General features: G+C 48.7%; 1 protein-coding gene across 2 annotated transcripts in view; it reads right to left on the bottom strand.

Annotated features, from left to right (window-relative positions):
• The window catches only part of TMTC3 (transmembrane O-mannosyltransferase targeting cadherins 3), a 425,295-nt gene that overhangs the window by 65,202 nt on the left and 338,698 nt on the right, over positions 1-21,395 (bottom strand). For both annotated transcript variants that reach the window (XM_078678861.1, XM_078678865.1), the window contains exon 13: positions 15,214-15,440. In XM_078678861.1, coding sequence (XP_078534987.1) covers positions 15,214-15,440 — 227 coding nt within the window. The remainder of the gene's footprint in view (positions 1-15,213; positions 15,441-21,395) is intronic.

Consider the following 21,395-nt stretch of genomic DNA (forward strand, 5'->3'; position numbering starts at 1 on the left):
CTCCTGCCGTCAGCTCTCTAGGATTTTCAGCGGAGCAGGCAGGGGGTCCAAATTACAGGAATCAGTCGTTTTTGGGTAAATTCAACCCCTCCGCGTGGGCTGCAGGATTTTTACTCCCCCGGCGGCTCCGGAGCCCTAGCAAACTCCGTCCGCCATGTTGGCCTGCTAGCCACGCCCCCCCAGTCTCACATCTTCCTGGTTCTATTATCCTTAAACTCACTTTTGTATGCCTATACTCATTGTCTTATTATGTACTTGTATCTTTTGCAGAACATACTTTTCAATTGTATTTCTGTGGTCTTTATTTTTAATAAAAATTATTTAACAAAAAAAAAAAGAACATACTTTGATCTCAGTTGCCTCTAGGTGTTTGTTTTTTAAAGAGCTTTTTATTGTATTGAGATAAACAAAAGAACAGGAGAAAATACATAGTACACAGTGTGGCATCAAAAAGAACAAAGGCGGCGTGGCTAGCAGCCGGTGATGGCGGCGGCGTAGAGGGAGAGCTCCGAGGTTAGAGCGGCCTCCTCGCAAATCCGATCAATAATCCGTCGACTACAGATTCCCAGCGGGAAGGTACCGAAGCCCAGGACCGGGCGGCACACCCGGCAAAAACAACGGAGAGAATCCGCCTGAGGGAAGCGGAGATCACCGTTCAACCCGCTCAGGCCACGGAGCGGAGCAGAAGCAGGGAAGTGGTGTGATCCGGGACCCGACAGGAAGTGCTGAGGACTGGGCGCAAAGGCACCGGAAGTGACCGCTGGTGGTGGAGCTCCGACTGCGGGGAGTGTCCGACGGCGCTGAGACCCAGGTACTTGTGGCCGGGAGGCCGGCTGATATCCGTGGCGACCCGGCGCACACCAGGGACCTTCCTTAGATCGCGGGGCGGAGGCAGAAGACCCAGCCACATCAGAACTCGGGCCCGCCATTTTAGACCCAGGCACTCATACACCAGGGGCGCGGAGCTGCGAGTGAGACACCTACCCCGGCGCGGCACCCTACAGACAGCGTGGGGGCAGACTGGGGTCCTTGCCCGGATCACGGGACACCTGGAGCGAGGGTGCGCTGCACCTTAAAACAGTGGCGCAGGGACATTCTATAATGCGCCGAGGCACGTCACCGGCCCATTCGCCGTAGTCCAGAAACCGAGTCCCGGTGCAGACCCCAAGGTCAGGGACCCCACAACCCACAGATTGCACACAGCGCCTGTTCCTAGCCCAGTGGGAGAGTGAGCCGCATCACTGGTGGAGTCACCGCCAAGTGAGGCTGCTGAGGGGCACTGTTCTCCCGGCTACAACACCGGATGGTGGGCACCTTCATGCAGAGGCCAACAGTAGACCCAGCTGAGGACAAGACCTACCGGGGGCTACGCCGAACAACTGTCGCAGAGTGAGAACACGGTGAGAGAGCAGTCTGAGGGGGGGTGCGGCCAGAAACACCAGACCGAAGTGCAACTGCGCCAGGTCGACAGAGAAGGGGAATATCCCGAGCGGGCCACACTGTGACAAGGCCAGGACCGTGAGACCCACCGACAGTCTGCACATAGTGAGCGGAAGGTACCATAAATAACGTCTGTCGGAATACGGCCAGGCGGAAGGAGTACCGACATCCTTTCCATCTTGGAAGCAGCAGGCACACGCCGGGAACACTCTCAGCTGGAATCGGCTCCTTGGACACATCGTGCACAGCCACCACTTCCTATATACCAACACCGTGGCAGAAGCCGGAATGGCAGGGAAAGGACCAAAGGGTGGCAACACGCAGTCGAGACTTGAGAAATATGCATACGACAAGACGACGTCCTCCCCGACAGACGCGAAGATGCAGGCGAGCAAAACAGTCGACTCGGCAGGGGGGAAGAAAGCGACCCTCGAGGACGTGATGCGAGCCCTGGCGCAGGTTCAGATGACAGTGGGGTCGATCTCAACAGAAATCACACTGATAAGAGCGGACTTCCACAAAATGTCCGAAAAAGTGAACTCGATGGAGGTTGTAACCAAGTCGTTAGTGGAGGATGTCTCAGAGCTGCAAATCAGTATGGAACGGATCTCGAAAGAAAACAGAGACTTGCGTGAAAAGTTGGACGAGCAGGAAAGGCGCTCGAGACGGAACAACATCCGCATAATAGGGGTTCCAGAATCGGAAGACACTGGGGCGATGGACCTGTATGTGGAGGAGCTGATCCAGCAAGAACTTAAGCCCAAGGGTCTTTCCGCCTTTTTCTCAGTAGAAAGAGCACACCGAGTCCCAGGGGGTCGCCCGAAAACGGGAGTAGCCCCACGACCGATCATTGCCCGCCTCTTCAATTTTAGGGACAGGGACGCGATTCTACAAGCGGCAAGAAACTCACCCCCTATTAAAGTCCAAAACTCCACACTAGCGTTCTTTCCGGACTACACGGCTGAGGTCGCACGCAGGAGAAGGACATTCTTTGAAGTGAAAAAAGAACTTAGAGCGAGAGAACTTCCTTACGCAATGCTCTTCCCGGCCAAATTGAGGGTAGTGGCGGACAATAAAACGTGGTTCTTCGATACTCCGGAGGCGGCACACGACTGGCTGGAGGGCTGGAGAACAACGGGCCTGCCTCGCCGCTCCAACAGACCGAACAAGCACCGCAATAATGGTATGCGACCGAGTTCCCAGGCGTCTGAGGGAGACTCGGCACAGCATTCACCCCTGAGCGAGGTTCGAGAACGTGAGGACAACGAAGAACAATGACTTCCCAGGTCAATAATGGCAGACTAACTAAAACTTTGATTGGGTGGGCAGCCAAGGACACTGGGCGGAGGACCTCCGTGGACATGATGGAGGACCGCAGACTCCGGAGAGTCCTTCACCCCAACGAGCAAGTACTGTGTTTTGGGTTCGGGTTAGGCACTCTGCTGAGTTTAGGGGGCGGGCAGTTCTGAGTCCGTGTAGCAGGGGGGCAGGGAGGGGGGGGAGTTGGGGGTAGGGGGGTTTGTATGTTTTTTAGGATGTTTCACAGGTCAGAATTGGATTGGCAAAGCACACGTACACAGCATGGCGAGCTCCAGGCACTCTCCCACACTATTTTCACGATGACGCATAGACACTCTTCACCGCAGAAACTATGGCACACACTACTCGGAATGACGCAGGGGGGGCGGACCCGGGGTCGGGACCGGTGGCACCTTTACAACTTTTGTCATGGAATGTGAGGGGCCTGGGGGATAAGATCAAGCGAGGCCTAGTGTTGCAAAGTATAAAGAGACTTAACCCGGCCCTAGTTCTGCTACAAGAAACACACCTAGCTGGCACTGCCACACGAGCCCTCGACAGGAAAGGTTACCGTATGATTGCTCACTCAGACTTTACTAGGGGGTCTCATGGTACAGGGATCCTAATGCACCGATCCTCCAGATACATAGTTCAAAACACGAGAATAGACACGCAGGGGCGCTTTGCGGCCGCTCTTGGACAATGGGAGGGGAGGCCACTAAATGTGGTGTCGGTTTATATACCACCGGCTCTGCATGCAGTTGCACTCCCGGAACTGGGGAAATTTCTGCTGGACCTCCCGGAGGGGGATCTCATAGTGGGAGGGGATTTTAATGCAGTGGCACACAATACCTTGGATAGATTCCCGGTAAGAGCTCAGGCTCCCGGGCCGTCCCGACTGACTGACTTCCTCGAAGCACAGGGCCTGATAGACCTTTGGAGAAGCTTCCACCCGACAGCCCAACAATACACTTACCACTCAGCGGTCCATCTTAGTCTCTCAAGGATCGACTACTTCCTGGCGTTAGGCCACGGACTACTGGCGGTCGAGGACGTACGGATTGGACCGAGAGGTGTCTCGGATCACTCCCCGTTGGCACTGACTCTTTCTAACCCGGAACGGTACCGAAAACGCATTTACCCGATATACCCGGGATATCTTAAAGTGCCCCAGGTGACCAAAACACTTAAGACAACTACCAGATGTTACCTCACGGAGAACGAAGGCTCTGTCTCCTCTCCTTCAATCCTCTGGGAGGCCTACAAAACGGTGCTCCGGGGACAAGCTGTTTCCGCCATAACGAGACATAAGCGCACTCAGAAACAAGAACTGATACACCTAGAGGACGAACTCACTAAGGCCAACGATGATCACATGGCTACTCCGACAGATGCCACGCTGCACACACTTCAACTGTGTCAGCGACGCCATACTGATTTTTTACGCCAGAGGGTGGTAGAAAATGTGGCGGCCACAGCGCACAGAATATATGATATAGGGGACAAGGCCAGCAAACTCCTAGCGTGGCTGGAAAAGAAACGGGAGGGGCAGAGGTCGATTCTGCGACTGAGAGACCCGCAAGGGGGAATGCAAACTCGCCCCTCACTGATAGTCGAACTGCTTGCTGATCATTTTCAAACAGTGTATGCCCCTGAAATGGATGTGACGCGGGAAATGACGGAGACGGCTCTGGCGGGAGTACCACCCGTGCACTGTCTCAGGACAGGATGGAGGAACTAGAGGCAGACCTCACTACTGAGGAACTGCAGTTGGCCATCGCAGCGCTGCACTCAGGGAAAGCCTTAGGCCCCAATGGAATACCGATCGAATGGTACAAGGCCATGTCGGAGACATTAGCTCCGCCCATGCTTCACATGTTTGTGGAAAGTCTGGATAGGGGACAGCTGCCGTTTGACCAGCGCATGGCAACCATCGTGGCTATCCCAAAGCCTGGCAAGCCACCTGAGGAATGCGGTTCCTATCGACCGATTTCCCTCCTCAACGCCGAAAGTAAAATACTGGCGAAACTACTGGCCACCCGGTTGTTGCCGCACCTAACACATCTAATACACCCGGACCAGTCGGGGTTCATGCCTCATAGAAGTATGGCAATGAATCTCCGACGCCTGCACGGAGTGCTGGCAAGAGCCCCATTCCTGACTGAACCTACCGCCATCCTCTCGCTGGACGCCAAAATGGCGTTTGATTTGGTAGAATGGCGGTATCTCTTTGCGGTCCTACAACATATGGGCTTTGGCCCGAAATTCGTAGCGTGGATCAAGCTATTGTACAGCGACCCGGTGGCGCGAGTGACGGCAAATGGCCACATCTCGAGAGACATTCCGATAGCAAGGGGCACGAGACAAGGCTGCCCGCTCTCGCCGCTACTGTTTGCCTTAGTGCTGGAGCCGTTAGCCACGGTCATTAGAACCACCCGGCTACTGCGAGGAATAGATTGGGGTGGCGACTGGGAAGATAGAGTGTCACTGTACACTGACGATATGTTGGTATACCTGACTGACCCGGCAGAGGGAATTCCGGTATTACTGGCGCTGTGTGAACGACATGGTGTAGCCTCAGGATATAAAATCAACTGGGCGAAATCAGTGCTCTATATGTTGCATGGGACTCCGCCGCACTTGCACAGGGAATGTCCTCTGTTACTGGAGACCGCCTCCTTCAGGTACTTAGGGATCCAAATCACCCAGGACCACGTGGCCTTTCGGGAACGGAACTTGAAGCCACTGCTGGACAGACTAAAAGCGGATGTCCGGCACTGGAAGACCCTCCCGTTAACGTTATTGGGCAGGGCGGCGCTCTTCAAGATGATGGCGCTGCCCCGTTTCCTTTACGTCTTGGAAAATACACCCGCGATGGTCCCGCCGTCCTTTTTTAGGCAGGTATCAGGGCAGTTGTCAGGCCTACTATGGGGAGACCGGCCGGCTAGGGTCGCTCAAGCGAAGATGAACAGAGACTGGTACAGTGGAGGTATTGCGCTCCCGAACCTAGAACTGTATTATTGGGCGGCGCATCTCAAGGTGATTAACCAATGGTTACATGCACCACAGAATGACCCGGCATACCTTGCTGACAGGAGGCAGCTAGGCACTAATACCCTTCTGGCCCCGCTCTACAACAAAGGGTTAATGGCGAAACTGATAGGCCCAACTAGGCACACTGTCACGCTATGGCACAAGGCCCAGAGACGTTTACTCTGGGAGGGTGTGATCACACGGCTTACACCTTTGTGGGACTCCAAGGCCCTTGGGCAATCTACGACACAGCAAGGGCTTTACCCAATGGGACAACATAGGGATCTCCACAGTGGGTGACATGTGGTTGAGAGATGAAGTAATTCCGTTCGCGACCCTGAGAGACCAGTACGAGCTGGGCGCTACTGAAACGTACCGGTACATACAGATCAGGCATGCTCTACTGGCTGCCATTACCCCGGGCACTAAGGTCCCAGAATCGGCTCCTTTGGAAGACCGACTCCTTACAGATTACATGGAATCCAGCGCCACCTCCCTCACGTATCGCAAGCTGGTGAACAACTTGCCTGACCCATTACAGAAACTGAAACACAAATGGGAGGAGGAACTCGGGGACTTGGACGAGACAAACTGGAATGCGGCGCTAGCGTCGCCTAAAGAAGCTGGTATCTCGATGAGATTCCGCTTAGTGCAATTCAAAATACTACACCGGGTATACTACACACGCACCACCTTACATAAAATCCAGAGGGCAAACCACCCATACTGTCTGCGAAATTGTGGGGAAGAGGGCACACTGTTTCACACCCTATGGACATGTCCCAGCATGGTAGAATACTGGAGGCGGGTAACACGTACTATTGCCCAGACTCTGCAGCTCCCCTTCACACCTGACCCTAGAATCTGTCTGCTGAATGTCTGGGGCCAGAACAACCTGACTCCGCAAGGGCGGCACTGGGTGGTCATCGGACTGATGCTAGCAAAGCGGGACATAGCACAGAAGTGGGGGGCCTCAGAGGCACCGACTTTGACGCAATGGTGCAGAAACATGGACATGCTCATGGTGACGGAGCGGGCGGTATATCAGCAAAGAATCAGCCCACGTAAATGGAACAAGATATGGATGCCATGGAACGTATATCGAGGGGAAATTTGTGAACCACTGCCAGAGGAGGAAGATGTAGATAGTTCGGATGACGAAGGGGATATGGGATAGGTAAGGGAAGAGGGAGGGGGCTGCAAGCGCGGCGGGAGAGTGCAGAGTATCCCTTGCCCTCCTGACATGGAGGATGAATGCACTATCTGTGGAACAATAGGCCTTACTCGATATGTTGAGACAATGGGATGTAATACTCCGTATACTGAATGCTACCTAATTGCCAATCTATGACCTTAAAGTTGAATGTTATGTTAAACAAAAAAAAAAAACAAAAAAAAAAAAGGGAAAAGTTGCGATAACGGTCGGATGCAGCCGAATATTGAAGCGGCACCGACAATGATATGACAATGTACACTATTTCTCTGACTGCAACAATAAAAATAATTAAAAAAAAAAAAAAAAAAAAAGAACAAAGGCGTACAGATGCAAGGACCCATTAGTCCCAAACAATTCCCGGACTTCCCACCCTCTGTTGCAACCTTTCATTAGGCATCTGCCAATTCTGGACCCGTCCCCCCCACCACCCCCCATCCCGGGGAGAGATCATGATTGGCACTTACAATGGGAGCGTATATATCACTACAGGAGGCATTCCATTCCCCCAGACTTTGGCCCATTTATTCAGACAGATCCTACTTTCATTGACCACTCTCTCCGCCAGCATGCACCAATCCATATCCCACTCCCAGATGCTCATATGGGTGGCAAGCTCTGTTCTCTACATTTGTGCAATGTTTCGTTTAGCTTTTATCAATTCCAGAGTCATCCAGATTTGCTCCTTTCGGGTAAGGTCGGTTGCATTCCAAATATTTAGAATACACCACTTTACCCTTAACTCAACCGTGCCCCTACAGACATTATTCAGACAAGCAAACACTGATTACCAGTAGGACTGAAGGACCGGGCAGCTCCATTTTATGAGGAAAAACAACTCCACTGTACCACATTGTATGGTACATAAAGTGGTCTCTGCCCTACCCATCTTCGACATGGTAGTGCACGCAAAATAACTTCTTTGCAGGATTTTTTGTTGCACTAACCGAAACCAAATAACTTCTTTGCAGGATTTTTTGTTGCACTAACCGAAACCTTGATTGTATAGCAACCTCCCTAAGAGACGCTAGGACCTCGGGCCATTTGTCATCTTCCAAACCCTCAGGTTACTTGTTCGAGTCCTCTCTTAGACTGGCTAGAGTATCAGGGGACTTGTTAATCAGTTTCCTATAGGTGAGAGAGATTGCCTTTCTGGGCATATGGAAGGTTTCAGCAGATGCTGATTGGTACTCACTCTGTAGGTCGGAAAAGGAAACCATGCCCCTCCGTTGCCAGAGGTCCCCAACCCTATATAAGCCAATAAGGTCCCACTTGTACAAACCCTGTTGTGTTGCAAGAGTACCTAGCTTTGTAGTGTCCCACAGGGAGGGGGGGCACATTTGATTCTGCCTCGCCAAACCAGTGCTTTTTAGTGTGCTGTGCTATCTGGTAAGCAGACCACGGTAGGGCAGGGGAAGGACGTGGAGGGGGTACTCCCATAGATTACCCTGAGGTATCCCCCGGGTCGCATAACAGTTATGCCCATTCGATAGGCCAGTTTGTTTTCAGGAAGGTGGGCCCAATGATTAATGGTGACAAGCTGCGCTGCCAAATAATATTTTTGAACATCAGGCAGGGCAATTCTGACCTCATACCAACCCCATGTCAGTTTTTTAAGAGCTATCCGAGCGGGCCCCCATCCCAAAGAAGAGTGCAAGTTACACTGTCAATGGCCTGGAAATATAATGTTGGGACTGGACATGGTGTTTTGTGGAGCAGATATAAAAAGGAGCAAAGCGATCATTTTAAATAGGGCAGCTTTCCCAAGGAGTGATAAAGGCAGGGACCATCAGTGCTGGACGTCACTCCACAGGCATGTGATCAGTGGCTCCAAATTGTGGGCATGGAAAGGGGATGGGTCTCCTGTAATGAATATTCCCAAGTAATGGAAACCTTCAGAAACAACACAAGCCTCACAGCCAGTAGGCAGGCATGGTGCGCCACTGTGGAGGAGATAGATAAGGGACTTATGCTAGTTAATAGGATAACTGGAAAACCGACTGAATAGGATAGGTGTGTGCATTATCCTGTCAAGGGTACAAACTGGGTCAGCGACGTAGAGCAGGATGTCATTGGCATAGAGGGAGATCCTGTTCTCCCAGTCAGTGGACCAACACAAGCCCCTGATGAGGGGGTCCCTTCGAATCCAACGGCCAAGGGCTCCAAGACAAGAGTGAAAATAAGGGGGGAGAGCAGACATCCCTGACTCATGCCACAGTGGAGCTGGAACACAGGGGACGTGCCTCCATTCACTGTCACCTGGGCCAGGGGGGACAGTGTATAGGAGTCTTGTCCTGGACATGAAATCAGGGCCAAACCTCAGTTTGCTCAGGAACTCAAGCATGTAGGGCCACTCAATCGTATCCAAGGCCATCCGTGCGTTAAGTGAGAGTTTCAGGTCATCCTCTCTGAGCCCCACTGCACAGCCTAGGACACTGTATAATCTCTGCAGGTTAAGTGAGGTGTTCCTTCCTGGCATAAAGTCCGACTGGTCCAGATGGATGAGCATCTGAATCACCTGTGTTAGGCGAGTGGCCAACAATTTTGCAAAAATATTGACCTCCGCGCTTAGTAACGAGCCCGGCCGATACTGGCCAACCTCTGATCCCTAAGCAAGATACCCATCCTACGACTCTCGCGGAACATGCACAGGAGATGAGGCACTACCTGTGGAGCAGGTAGTTTATAGAGTTCGATAGGGAGGACATTGGGGCCCACAGGAATTTAGGTCCTGAATAGCTTGTGTTACTTCGCCTTCCGTATGTTCCTGTTCGAAGAGAACCCTCTCTGAGTGTGAGAGACTAAGGAGTTGAGAGATCCACTAGTAACTCACAAGACACCTCAGCTGGGGCAGTGAGAGTAGGAGTGTATAGATGAGTATAGTAGGATGCGAAGAAATTGGCCACACCCTGCCAGTCTTTGACTTGGTCTCCTAAGTCATTCAGTATCTCAAGCACCTACTGGTTCATTTGTTGCCATCTGTCAAGCCAGGCCAGGAGTTTTCCAGTTCTGTCACTCACCTTATAGAGGCGGTGTTGGGATGCACGATGGGCGATCTTAGCAGCTTCCATTGCTATGTCTTTGTAATCTTGTTGTTTCAGAGTTAAGTAATGGTATAAGTTGCCGTGGCCCGAGTCAGTCAATTAGGTTTCCAGTACCGGGAACTCTTTCTCTAGCATTTTCAGACAGGCCTTCTGCTTTGTTTTGAACATCGCCAGTAAGGAGAGGGCCTGACCTTTCATGACCACTTTGTAGGCTTCCCAAAGGGTCTGTAGCGAGGACACCAAGCCCTTGTTTTCCTCCAAGTATTTCTCAGCGGCGTTGTGAATGCCTGCGCAGAAGAGGGGTATCTTAAAGCAACAGGGACTAAGTTCAATACAGCAGTTATAACTTTGGAGTGGATAGGTTGTCCAGAGAGGGGAGTTGTCAGAGAGGCTCCTGGCCAAGTGGCAAACATCCCAAAAGTGGGGAAGCTGGTTGGACAAAGCAAGTAGGCAGTCAATGCGTGGTAGGCTGCAAGGTGCTACCGAGTGAAGGTGTATTGCTATGTGGTGGAGTTGTATGCACACCATACATCAACAAGGCCAAGTGCAGCTGTCAAATCGGCCAGAGGCCGACGAGAGGGCCCAGTCGGACAAAGTGGTCATCGGTCAGCATCATTGTACATGGTAACATTAAAATCTCCGCCCACCAACAGACTATCATCCGGAAGCTGATGGAGGAGTGAGCTATTGTCAGAGAACGCTGCCTTGTGTAATCATGGGGGTATGTAGATAGAGAGAATGTTGAGTTGCATGCCCTACTACTGTCCTGAGATCACCGCATACCTCCTATGAGTGTCTGTCCAGGTGTGTTGTACGATGAATTGCAGCGAATTACGGAGAAGAATACCAACCCCTCTAGAACCCGTTGTATAGCTGGCGTGAGCTACCATTTTGTACCTTTATCTATCTAGTGTTCGACAAGTGGTACTGAGGAGGTGTGTCTCCTAGAGAAGGACATCGCTTGGAGAATGTCTCTGGAGGTTTTGTAATCACACTCTCCACATAATTTTATCCCGTAGCCAATGACGTTCCAGGAGACGAGCCTACAGTTCAAGGTCATCGGTGAGCCTGTCAGATGCCAGGTGTCAACAGGTTGCCATTGTGCCATTGGAGTCAGAGTCCGAGCCTGACATTGGCACTGCGGAATGAAAGAAAAAGTATTAAGGGTCACTGGGGGGCTAGCTGAAAGGCCATAGGTACGCATAAGTGTAGGAGGGAAGCGGATCCCACCCCAGCCATGTAATGGACTGTGGTTCGCACACCCAGATGCCATGTTAGATGTAGGATACATTGCTGACTGCGCCACTGGATTCAAGCTAGCCTGACTGATGAGGAGTGATGCCCTGAAACCAGTCCCAGTATGCTTGTGTACGGTTCAGGGAGGACCTGGCTGGGCAGTTTGAGCTGGACTGTGCCCATGAGGCATAGGATCAAGACTGATTTGCATATGGCTGGGTCCAAACTGGAGTGGCGTGGTGAGAAAAAGAACGATAGATTAACCCCAGATCTTTGAGATTGGGGGTGAATGTTTGCATTGTTCAGCATTCCGTCCATCATTTATTCCTTTTGCATAAGAAACCCAACAACAAATAAACAAACAGTGAAACAAACTCCAACCCCAAACACCCTTCCTACCTCCCTGCATGGCGGATTCAAACCTGCCCATCCCCCCAACTTAGTAGAGTGCATGTTGCCCCAAAACATACAACAATTTGTAGGAGGCCGTGGTCGCCACCCAGTTTTGATATCATGAGGAGTTCTCTCTCCCCAGCCATAGTGGCTACACTCCGAAAGATAAGGAGGCAAGGAATCATACAGCCAGTATCTCGGAGTGAGGCAGTGTTCAATATACAAGCAATACGTGAACCCAGCGTTGCAGTGTCGATCATGAACTCAATGGGCCATTCAACCCTTAGGTAAAACATTGTGGTGGGTCATGTCATTGTCACTGGTCATCTGGTGAGATCCTCTCATCTGTGATAGGGAATATACGTCCCGGCGTCCCCAACTCTCCTCCAGCCATCCAGCCCATCCCAGACTTCATCAGGGGCGATGAAGAGCCAGGTTTTCCCATATGATACTAAATGCAGTTTTTCTGGAAGGATCATGGCGTATTTGATTACACGATCCCTCAAGGCATGTTTGACTTCTAGGAAATGACGTCGCAGCTTTTGGACACGCAGTGTCCAAACAGTCCAGAAAAAAAGGTGATGTTGGCATTCTTGGGATAAAAAATATTTTAAAATCTCTAACACCTAAAAACATCCTTGCATCTAGACGACAACTAGGAGGAAAAAATATTTCTCCCACATTTACTCTGAGATGCCAAGTTGGACATAGAAAAAGGGGAATGGAAATTGCATTTAATATAATAAAAACCATACTACCCCCCATATTTCACAGGACTATCAGATGTCAAATGCATGGGTCTGATTTCATCCCCAACAAAATAGACAAACCTCTCAAAAACCTTTTTCGAACACACCAGAGTGAAAAGAGATATCTAGAAACTGCAAAAACAATAGGTTGATGAGTATCAGTTTTCGAAATTCTAAGGGCATCATGACAGTGCGCTGTTCCTAGACTTCTACAGAGTTGTATTAGCCATTTGGACCTACATTTCTTATAGGTTGAACAAAAAAATAAGGCATGAACCTCCGTTTCCTCAGCTGTGCCACAAGAAGGGCATTTCAGAAATGAATCATAGCCCTCACCCCTCCAATGGTTAGTAAATATGAGCAAGGGAAGTGATCCACGCCTGAACGGGATGTAAAGCTTCCTCACTAGGGCCGATTGAAGCTCATCCAAGAAATTCTCTAGTCTGAATGTTTCTTTAATCCCTGTGAATCTTGATGTCATAGTTCCCAGGGAAGAACTCAGCAAGAGGGAAGATAGTTTAAAGCCTTTGCAAACTTTTGCCAGTTTCCCCTTGGATATCACAGAGCAAGCCTCAGCAGGAACCTGCCAATGCTTTTTAATGTTTCTTCAATATAATGAAGCCAGGGCATCCTGCCCACCCCTTGTAGCCCTCAGATCTCCCCTAGGGCCAATCTATAGGAGATCAGTGCAGGGGTGACTCGCATTCTTCTCCAAAATAGTAGTGGCCTAAGTCCAATCCCCTTCTAAATTGATCCAACACCTAGATCTGGTCGAAGCAGAATTAATGCGGTGCTTGAGGGGAGGCTCATTAGTTGCCTATAAAGTTGTTCTCCAATTGCATCATGTCTTTTACAGGTTTATATCCCCATAGCTCGGGCCATACAAAATAATATTTAGGGCTTGCACTTTGTATATCTCAATAGTGGGACTAACATGTTTATAAAAAGATCCCCTATACACCCTTGCAAGCCCACTTGTGTATTGTATCAGTTTTAGCTTTTGTTTGGCAAAGCCAATCCATATGCTTGCTAAGAGTTAGTCGTAGATAATCTAAAGTAGAAACCCTCTCAAGGAGAATACCCCATTCATTGTGGTTTGGACGTGTGGAGCGAGATGGATTCAAAACCATAAATTTGGTTTTGGTAACATTATTTTCTAATCCCCTTACCTACGAAAGGCACTGAAGCTATCTAATATCCTTTGGATACCCATTGGTGTTTTTAAAAGAAGAAGGGTATCGTCGACAAACGTCAATGCCGGTACTTTACAAGAGCCAAGTTTAGGTGCTTCATTGTTCTTAATGGTGTTCAATGTATCTATAAGACCATTAATACACAAACAAAATAACATAGGGGCCAACACACACCCTTGTCAAACTCCTTTACCTACAGCAAAGGGTTTGGAGAGTTCCCCCAATCTACCACAACAAACCGGTGCAAAATGACTCTCATGCAACTACTCAATTACATGGCACAGGTAAGAAGGAACCCCCATGATAGACAATACTGACCAAAGTAAGTTCCTCTGGACTCTATCCCCTCCTCCTTTCAATGTCATGCTGTATCCTATGAAGCCCTTGCCTGTCCTCGCCACCTACTGCACATTGGCAAATATACATGTTTGCATTTATTACTTATATTTCCTTTGACAGAAAACTTAATAAACAATTTTTGTTTTTTAAAAGTCCCCCGGGACAAAATCAAATGCCGACTTTAGGTCTACAAATATCGAATAGAGACTGCCACCCTCAAGGATTGCAGTTTTCCAATATGAAAGTTTCAACCTAAAGACTTGATCTATAGTAGATGTGCGTTGTTTAACCCCTTCCACGCTCATGACGAGCTGGGCTCGTCATGGTGTAGCCTCCTCGCACGCTCATGATGAGCCCAGCTCGTCATGAAGTAATGGGATTCACGATTTACCAGCACAGCAGGGGAATATGCTCAGCAGCAATGAGGTTAAAGCCCATTTGAAAGGGGGCGAGGACCTTTTCTTCCTATTTCCAGTCCTGCAATGGATCTAGAATTACCCGAGAAACTACTTTTTGCATTGTATAAATTAGACTGATAGGTCTAATCTCGTCGCCACTCCCAGGGAGCGTTTAGGTGTTTATAACCAGCCATAAGGCCGTACGAATTTCTTTCAGTGGGTCAAAAAAGAGTGCAGAGTACATGGTCATCCATCCTTGGCCTCTCTGCAGGGCAATAGTCTCGTTTTTCAGATGCAGATGTGATTCTCTGCAAATGTGTGTGAAGGAAGTACACATATACTGGTCAAGTGGCGCACTATTGGAATCATAGAAATTTAGTTTAGCCACGCACTTGACTAAATGGACCGTTCCCCTTTTAGAGAACCCCCCCACCACACATACACACTTTTTCCATTACATTTAAAGTCTTGTTAGTGCTAAATAAAGGCGCTTCACTGATTGATGTTTTTAACAATGCAAACAAGAAAAGCCGAAAAGGAGTTTAATTTCAATAGGTAAAGCAAGGTGACTTGTTCCCTGTGCAACGGATTTCAAACATTAACATTGTCTTTCTTACCCTCAGGTTAACTGTAAAGACCTGGAAAAGACACAATACTCTGCCTGAATAACCAACCTGAAAAGGTTTGGAAACATTCATCTTTATTAGCAGTTTCTAAGAAAAGTGACACTTTTTATTAACTTACTACGCATCTGCTTTGAAATTAAAATAATGGAAAGTCTGGCTCATGATTGCACACGGACATCATTTGAAAAGATTTCTCACATTAACACAGAGGTGTTGCATAAGTTAATCAACATTGACCACGTTTACCTACCCGATTCTTGCATGAGCAACGCAGAGTTGAATAATGCCAACTTATGCTTGGGGTTTAGTTCTAAAGCGTGGTTGAAATTCTTCAGGGCTTCCGCTGGATCCTTTAATTCGATATAAACAATGGCTAGATTGTACCATAGATCAGCATTCAGCCTGTCCAGCTCCAAGGCTCGAAGATACGCTTCTTTCGCTTTCAAAGGCTTATTCATTTTTAAAAGCAGCTCTCCCCTGTTAAGGAAGCACACAGTTCGTTTATCTTCCCATCACTAAACCACAACATTTAAAGTTCTGGTCACCTTCCACCATTCATTAGCAAATGTTTGGACAAAGCTAGTTTGTAAGCAAGCTAGGCGCCCTATGTCCTAAAAAGGCTGTGCTACTGTGAACTGCAGGGTGCGGCTAGGCCCTCTCTAGTCTCAAGGTCGCAAATAAAACCCCAAGACTGCGGCAATGAAATGGTCAAATAAAGAATTTCATTTACCCAAAATCCGTTTCATAAGTCTTTATTTTCCGCACCAGATCTGAAGGAGACATAACTTCAGAGTCAGTCTGTCGACACCTTCACTGAACTCGCCGACTACTGTTAAAATACCTAACACACTAGCAGCCTAGTGGCTCTTAAGCTGAACTTAAGCCACCCGTCCCCACAACCCAGCCTTCGCTATACAATTCAACAATTTTGTGGAATAATTAGTTGAGCTGAGACACGCTAGAAATTAGTGCTGACAATAGTGCAGAAAACCGCATAACACTGAATGCTATCCAGGGCATCTATGCGTCCTGAAATTGGACTTAAACTATGACACTGAGCTACATCAAAAAGCCACTGGTCTGAGTGGTGGAGGTGTCCTCTTTTATTTCTCAGCTTTGTATGTTAAATATGCTCTAAAGGAAAAAAGCAAACCAACTGTAGTACAACACGAAGCAAAATTTCACTGATGTTCATACAAATGTTTTTACCTGAACAAATCTGCTGTTCAAAACTAAACTGTGCTTCAACATTAAATGTCCTTATAAGGCTGCATTCATAATGTTATGAAGAATGTGGTCAAGATTACCATTTACACCCGCAAGGTAATTAGTATTAAGTGCAAAGAAATTAATTTAAAAAACACGCCTGTCTACTATATAAAATAACAAGTTACTTTACTCTTTAATGCCTTCCTCGCCTCTTGAATCAGTATGCATGCAGTACCTCCAAGGTGGTGGATTTGAGGTGCTGGTCAAACCAGGAGGTACTGAAACAATAATTTAGCAAAATAGTCATCTCTGTGCTGTTGAGGCAGTAATGAGTGGGGAAGGTGTGGACAGGAGCCCACGGTGCTTCTCTGCAGATGTCGAACATGAGAAAACCCTGAGACAACACTAAAGACGCTGCCTTCACCCTGGTGAAATGGGTTTTGATGCCTTTGGGAGCTCCTTCCTGGCAAGAGTGTAGCAGACCGTGGCGGCTCGCAGGGAACAGGGGTGGGGAGGCGGGAGGGAGGCAGGCGGATGGATGGGGGAACAAAATATTTAACACTTACCTCCACATTCCGCGGACGCCTCTGTCTCTTCTACGTAGTTTCTGAAGAGTCTGGAAGCACACAGGCTCCCCTGAGCCAGCGTTGTGATTGGTCTGAGCACCGTGGTTCAGTGCTCAGACTGGGCCAGGAAGCCTGTGCATGTTCCCCACCCAGGCTGCATTACAGCCTGGGTGGGGAACATGTAAAGTGTGCATGACTGTTTGGCCGGCCCGAGACGGCCGGCCAAGCAGTTGTGCGCACTTAGTGTGCACAATCACTCCTCCTCCCTGAGCCACCAGCCCCTCCCTGCCCTAATCTAGGCCAGCAGAAACGAAAAAAAATGATAATACCAAAGTTATCATAATTTAATTTTTCCCTTTTCCACTGTGGAGGTGCTGCCCCTGGTAGCAGATCTTTATACATACATGGTTCAGCAAGAAATTGTCTGCTTCTGAATTGCTTTGGCCTTCTTGGAGCCAATATAGTCCAGAAAAAGTTAGCTCATTAATCTGATAATTGCAGGTTCTGTCACTGCTTTAGGTGCAATGTAAGGATCCAAACCAAGCAGCCTCTCCGCCGTGGTGGGATGAGGAGGCGAATAGAATGTGGACAAAGGTATGTGTTGGCCAAAGTAAAATAAGGTACTCACTTCAGGAAGGAAAAAAGTCTTAGTCCACAGAACGGCCACAGGCATCTACATCCACCCACCACTAGCCCATAGCCTTAATATAAACGGAAATGTCCCTCTATGCTCCAATGGCTAAGTCACCATGGTAGACAAGCAATGACACATGGGGATTAACTTTTTAACGTGAGATATCCGGGGCCTGGAGAACCCGCAGAACTTTTGTCACATCCTCGCATACCTCGACAGGCAAACATACAAGTAACTATGCTACAGGAAACACATATTGCCCCGGCACCCAACCCCACTTTTGCGACATGCTGGACGTCACATTGGACTTTCTCTTCCTACTCCTCATATACGAGAAGGACAGCAATCATAATTCGTAAGGATAACCCCTACATTGCGGATGATTCCCTGCAAGACGTGCAAGGTCAATACAACATAATGTGGGGCATAGTTCTGAACATTGGTTCCACTCACACCATATGGGGACGAGATCTAAACCTCACTCTCAACCTTGACCTCTCACACCCCCAGCCGCACCACCATACTCCTGCACCTCGCCACCTACGATAGATTATTGTGGAGAGCCAATTACTGGACGCTTGGCAGTTGACGCACCCCACTGCTAAAGATGGCACATTTTACTCCTTGGTATACTCTAGTTGGTCTCGGATAGATTTCTGGCTGGATGCAACCAAAGCATTTGATTCTTTGGAGTGGGATTTCCTAATGGCTGTGATGCGGCGAATGGGTTTCCATCCTCAATTTTTGGCATGGATCCGACTTCTATACCGCCAACCTTTGGCGAAACTCATAATGGTCACACCAGGAGGGCGAAAAGCCAAAGCCTGCAGCTCGTCAACACACCGAATCAAGGTAATATTAATCAGCAAGACAGTCTTCAGATTAAGTAGATCAACAGACATCTATGCATTGAGGGAGATCGTGTCCAATTCTGTCCTGACAAAGAGGAGATGCTGAGTGGGCTGGAGGGAAGACTTTGGGAAGGCTGATGGAAACCCTGGGTCAAAGAGCAAAGACGTTGTGGTCTGAATGTGGGCTGTCACAAGCTGCACCGAGCAAGTCTTCACCAGCGAGTGTGTCAAGGTACAGGAATACTAAAATCCCTGAAAAGCGAAGATGCTCCTCAATCACTGCTAGTCTGTAAGACTGCCCACTGACGAGATGATAGCCCTAGCATAAGGACCTCAAATTGACAGTGGGAGGAGTCCACCACAAAACACAAGTACCTACTGTGTGACTGCAGGATTAATATACGAAATAGGAACCTTGCACGTCATTGGACACAAACTAGCCTTCATCTTCGAAGACAAAAGGACCTGAGCAATAGAAAACGTCTTGATTTTCTTCTTGCAAAGGAAGGCGCTCAGGATATAAAGATCCAGAATGAGACCAAGTTCCATACCGGATGTTGTTCTCAGGAACTATTTCTATGGTTACCTTTTTAGGCCGAGCCTGGCAGCGCGCATGCTGACATGCTGTATTCAATATAGGGCTTTAATACCGCCTGCTGCTTACCATAGGTTGACTCCAGCGTCCCTCATCTTTCCTGCCTCCTAATTGGTTCAAACGCTTGACTTCACTTCCGTTGCTTGCGGAGGCGAATTGGCCTAGAACAGATTCATTCAACTTTATTAGTGGCTATTCACTGCCATGCAGGTACTATTTCTTCTACCCCCTTCCCATTCACCCTGCCCTCTTTAACCAAGGAGTTTTGGCCAGTGAGCACACATGTATTTTGTTCCAGCCTGAACTTTAGCTCTCTCCTCACTCATATTTTCCGCGACTTACAACACTAGTAAAAGTTGGCACGTCAATCACTCACAACGGCCGCCGGTGAAATCTCTTTGTAAGGCGGGGTGTACAGTGGCTTACGCGGGTCTGTATCCTGGGACAATCGGGCCAGGCGCTAAGGAAGTTGCCGCACTGCTCTCTTGCTTAAAAATGTTTTCAGAAATTCAGACTAAAAAAGGTGAGCTGCATCTTCGAAGCGCCGCATGTCTGAGTCGTCCAAGCTGCTCATTTTCGCACAGAGCGGTGTCTAAGGATTGGCTTCAGCTCTGTCCAGCAGCCTGGGGACTGACATTACTGAATGTGGCACGGAGATCCCTCAGTCCTGCATCGAAAATTTGAATAAAAGTACAGTTTCAATGGACTGCACCTGCCTTGTGCTTTTTACATGCAAAATACATGCTGACTATCACTCTGTGGCACATAAATAGTAACTTTTAATGTCAATTAAGATACTTTTTTTCACTCTTCTTTATTGACATTTATAAGTCAAACATCAAGTAGTTCCATATTAACGTTTTCTTAGCAGTAACAAGGCATTCACAAATGTCGAACGCTTATTTATTGTTTTTCCACCTGCAGCACACATATATGCGCAAAGTACCTTTTGTATCGTCTGGGTTTCAGAGGCAATTACCATAATAGCTCTGTCCCATGAGATAATATGTAAGAGATTGTGGCCCAGTGCCCGTAACGTATTATTGCCGGCCAGGGTTCGTTTGTTCCTCCGGCCTAGTGGGGTGATGCAGGCAGTAAGTGTTTAGGGCTCCCATATATCTCGCGATCTGGAGGGCACAGGCAGGAGCTCAGAGTACGTGGTCAGTTGCACCTGGCAATATATTAAGTCATTGAGTCAATCCTTCAATTTGTGATCGCTGCTTCGCCCCCATTTGCATGCCACACGTCGCTTGGCTAGCAAGAGACCCACATCGACAAATCTCCTGACAGGGGTTTCCACCGTCTCCATGTAGCCTTGGAGCTCTATGAGGAGGGTTATCGTATTGGTGTGACTGTCATCTGTGAAATGGCTTCCTCGATCTCCCTCCAATATCTTGACACCGGCCCGCAGGCTAAGTGGAGGAAGTCCATCCTCGCCTCCCTGCATCTGTCGCAATTATCTGTTGACCGCAAATGGTATTGGTACAGCATCGCTGAAGTCCAGAGTGGCAGCCTTTACGTCATATCGTAATCTAAGGTACATGAATAGATCCATGGGGGAGGGCATGCTGTCCCCAGAAAAGTATTACCAGTGTGTGAAACTCCCTTCCATGTATATGTCAGTCCATGTATACATATTTAGTCGATTAAGCATGCATGAACAGTTTGCTTCCTGCGTCACCGGGAGGTCGGGCGTCCAGCAAGGCATAATGCCGGAAGAATAAAGCATTGGCGCATGTTGCCACCTGGCTATCCCTTGCCAAGCTGTATTGGTGCATGCTATTGTAGAGTCTGAGCCCCCTGCCTCATGTGGTCTTGTGCAGAGTTACGCGATATCGGGGAGGCTACCATGTATCCCTGCTCCACTGCCAGGTAGGGGATGAGGGGGTGTGGGGTGTTGCCAATATACAATATAGTGCACTTTAGCACAATGATAATATCATTACATAATTCTAAATCTGTGACTTCAAAGCCTCCTTTGGAGAAAGGCAATGAGAAGGCAATGAGAGTGTGTGCGAGCTGAGTCGGGGTTGTTTTCCACCCCCATACTAGCCAGAGTAACTGTGTTCTTATGCTTTTGAAGAACTGGTGACCGTGGGAATAGGGGATGTTGATGAATAAGTATAGTAGCTTGGGGACTATAATGCATTTTATCAGCGCTGTGCGTCCCGCCATGGCAAGGGGACAAGGATATCCAGCAGGTAATAGAATCAGTCAGCAAATCTAATGCTCTACCATAATTAGCTCGCATGAGAAAGTCTTTGTTCCTAGAAATGATGATGCCCAGGGTTTTGATTTCTGGGTTGCTCCATGTTAGTGAGGAGTTTTTGGAGTGGGAAGGAAAATCTGGGATTTCTCACAGTTAACCGTTATTGCCGACATCTCTCCTAATGGTATAAATTCACGGAGCATGGCACCCAGGTTGTCCTGGTGGTCCTTGATGTATAGTGTGATGTCGGCGGCATATAGGGACACCAGAATATGCCTAGTAGAGTATTTGAAGGCGTGCTCTCGGTGGTGTTGGCGGAGCACAGTGCTAGCGGCTCTATCGCCAGGGCGAACAGGAGGGGGGAGTGC

Source organism: Lissotriton helveticus, chromosome 1_1 (genome assembly GCF_964261635.1).
Source record: "Lissotriton helveticus chromosome 1_1, aLisHel1.1, whole genome shotgun sequence".
In the NCBI taxonomy this organism is placed as follows: Eukaryota; Metazoa; Chordata; class Amphibia; order Caudata; family Salamandridae; genus Lissotriton; species Lissotriton helveticus.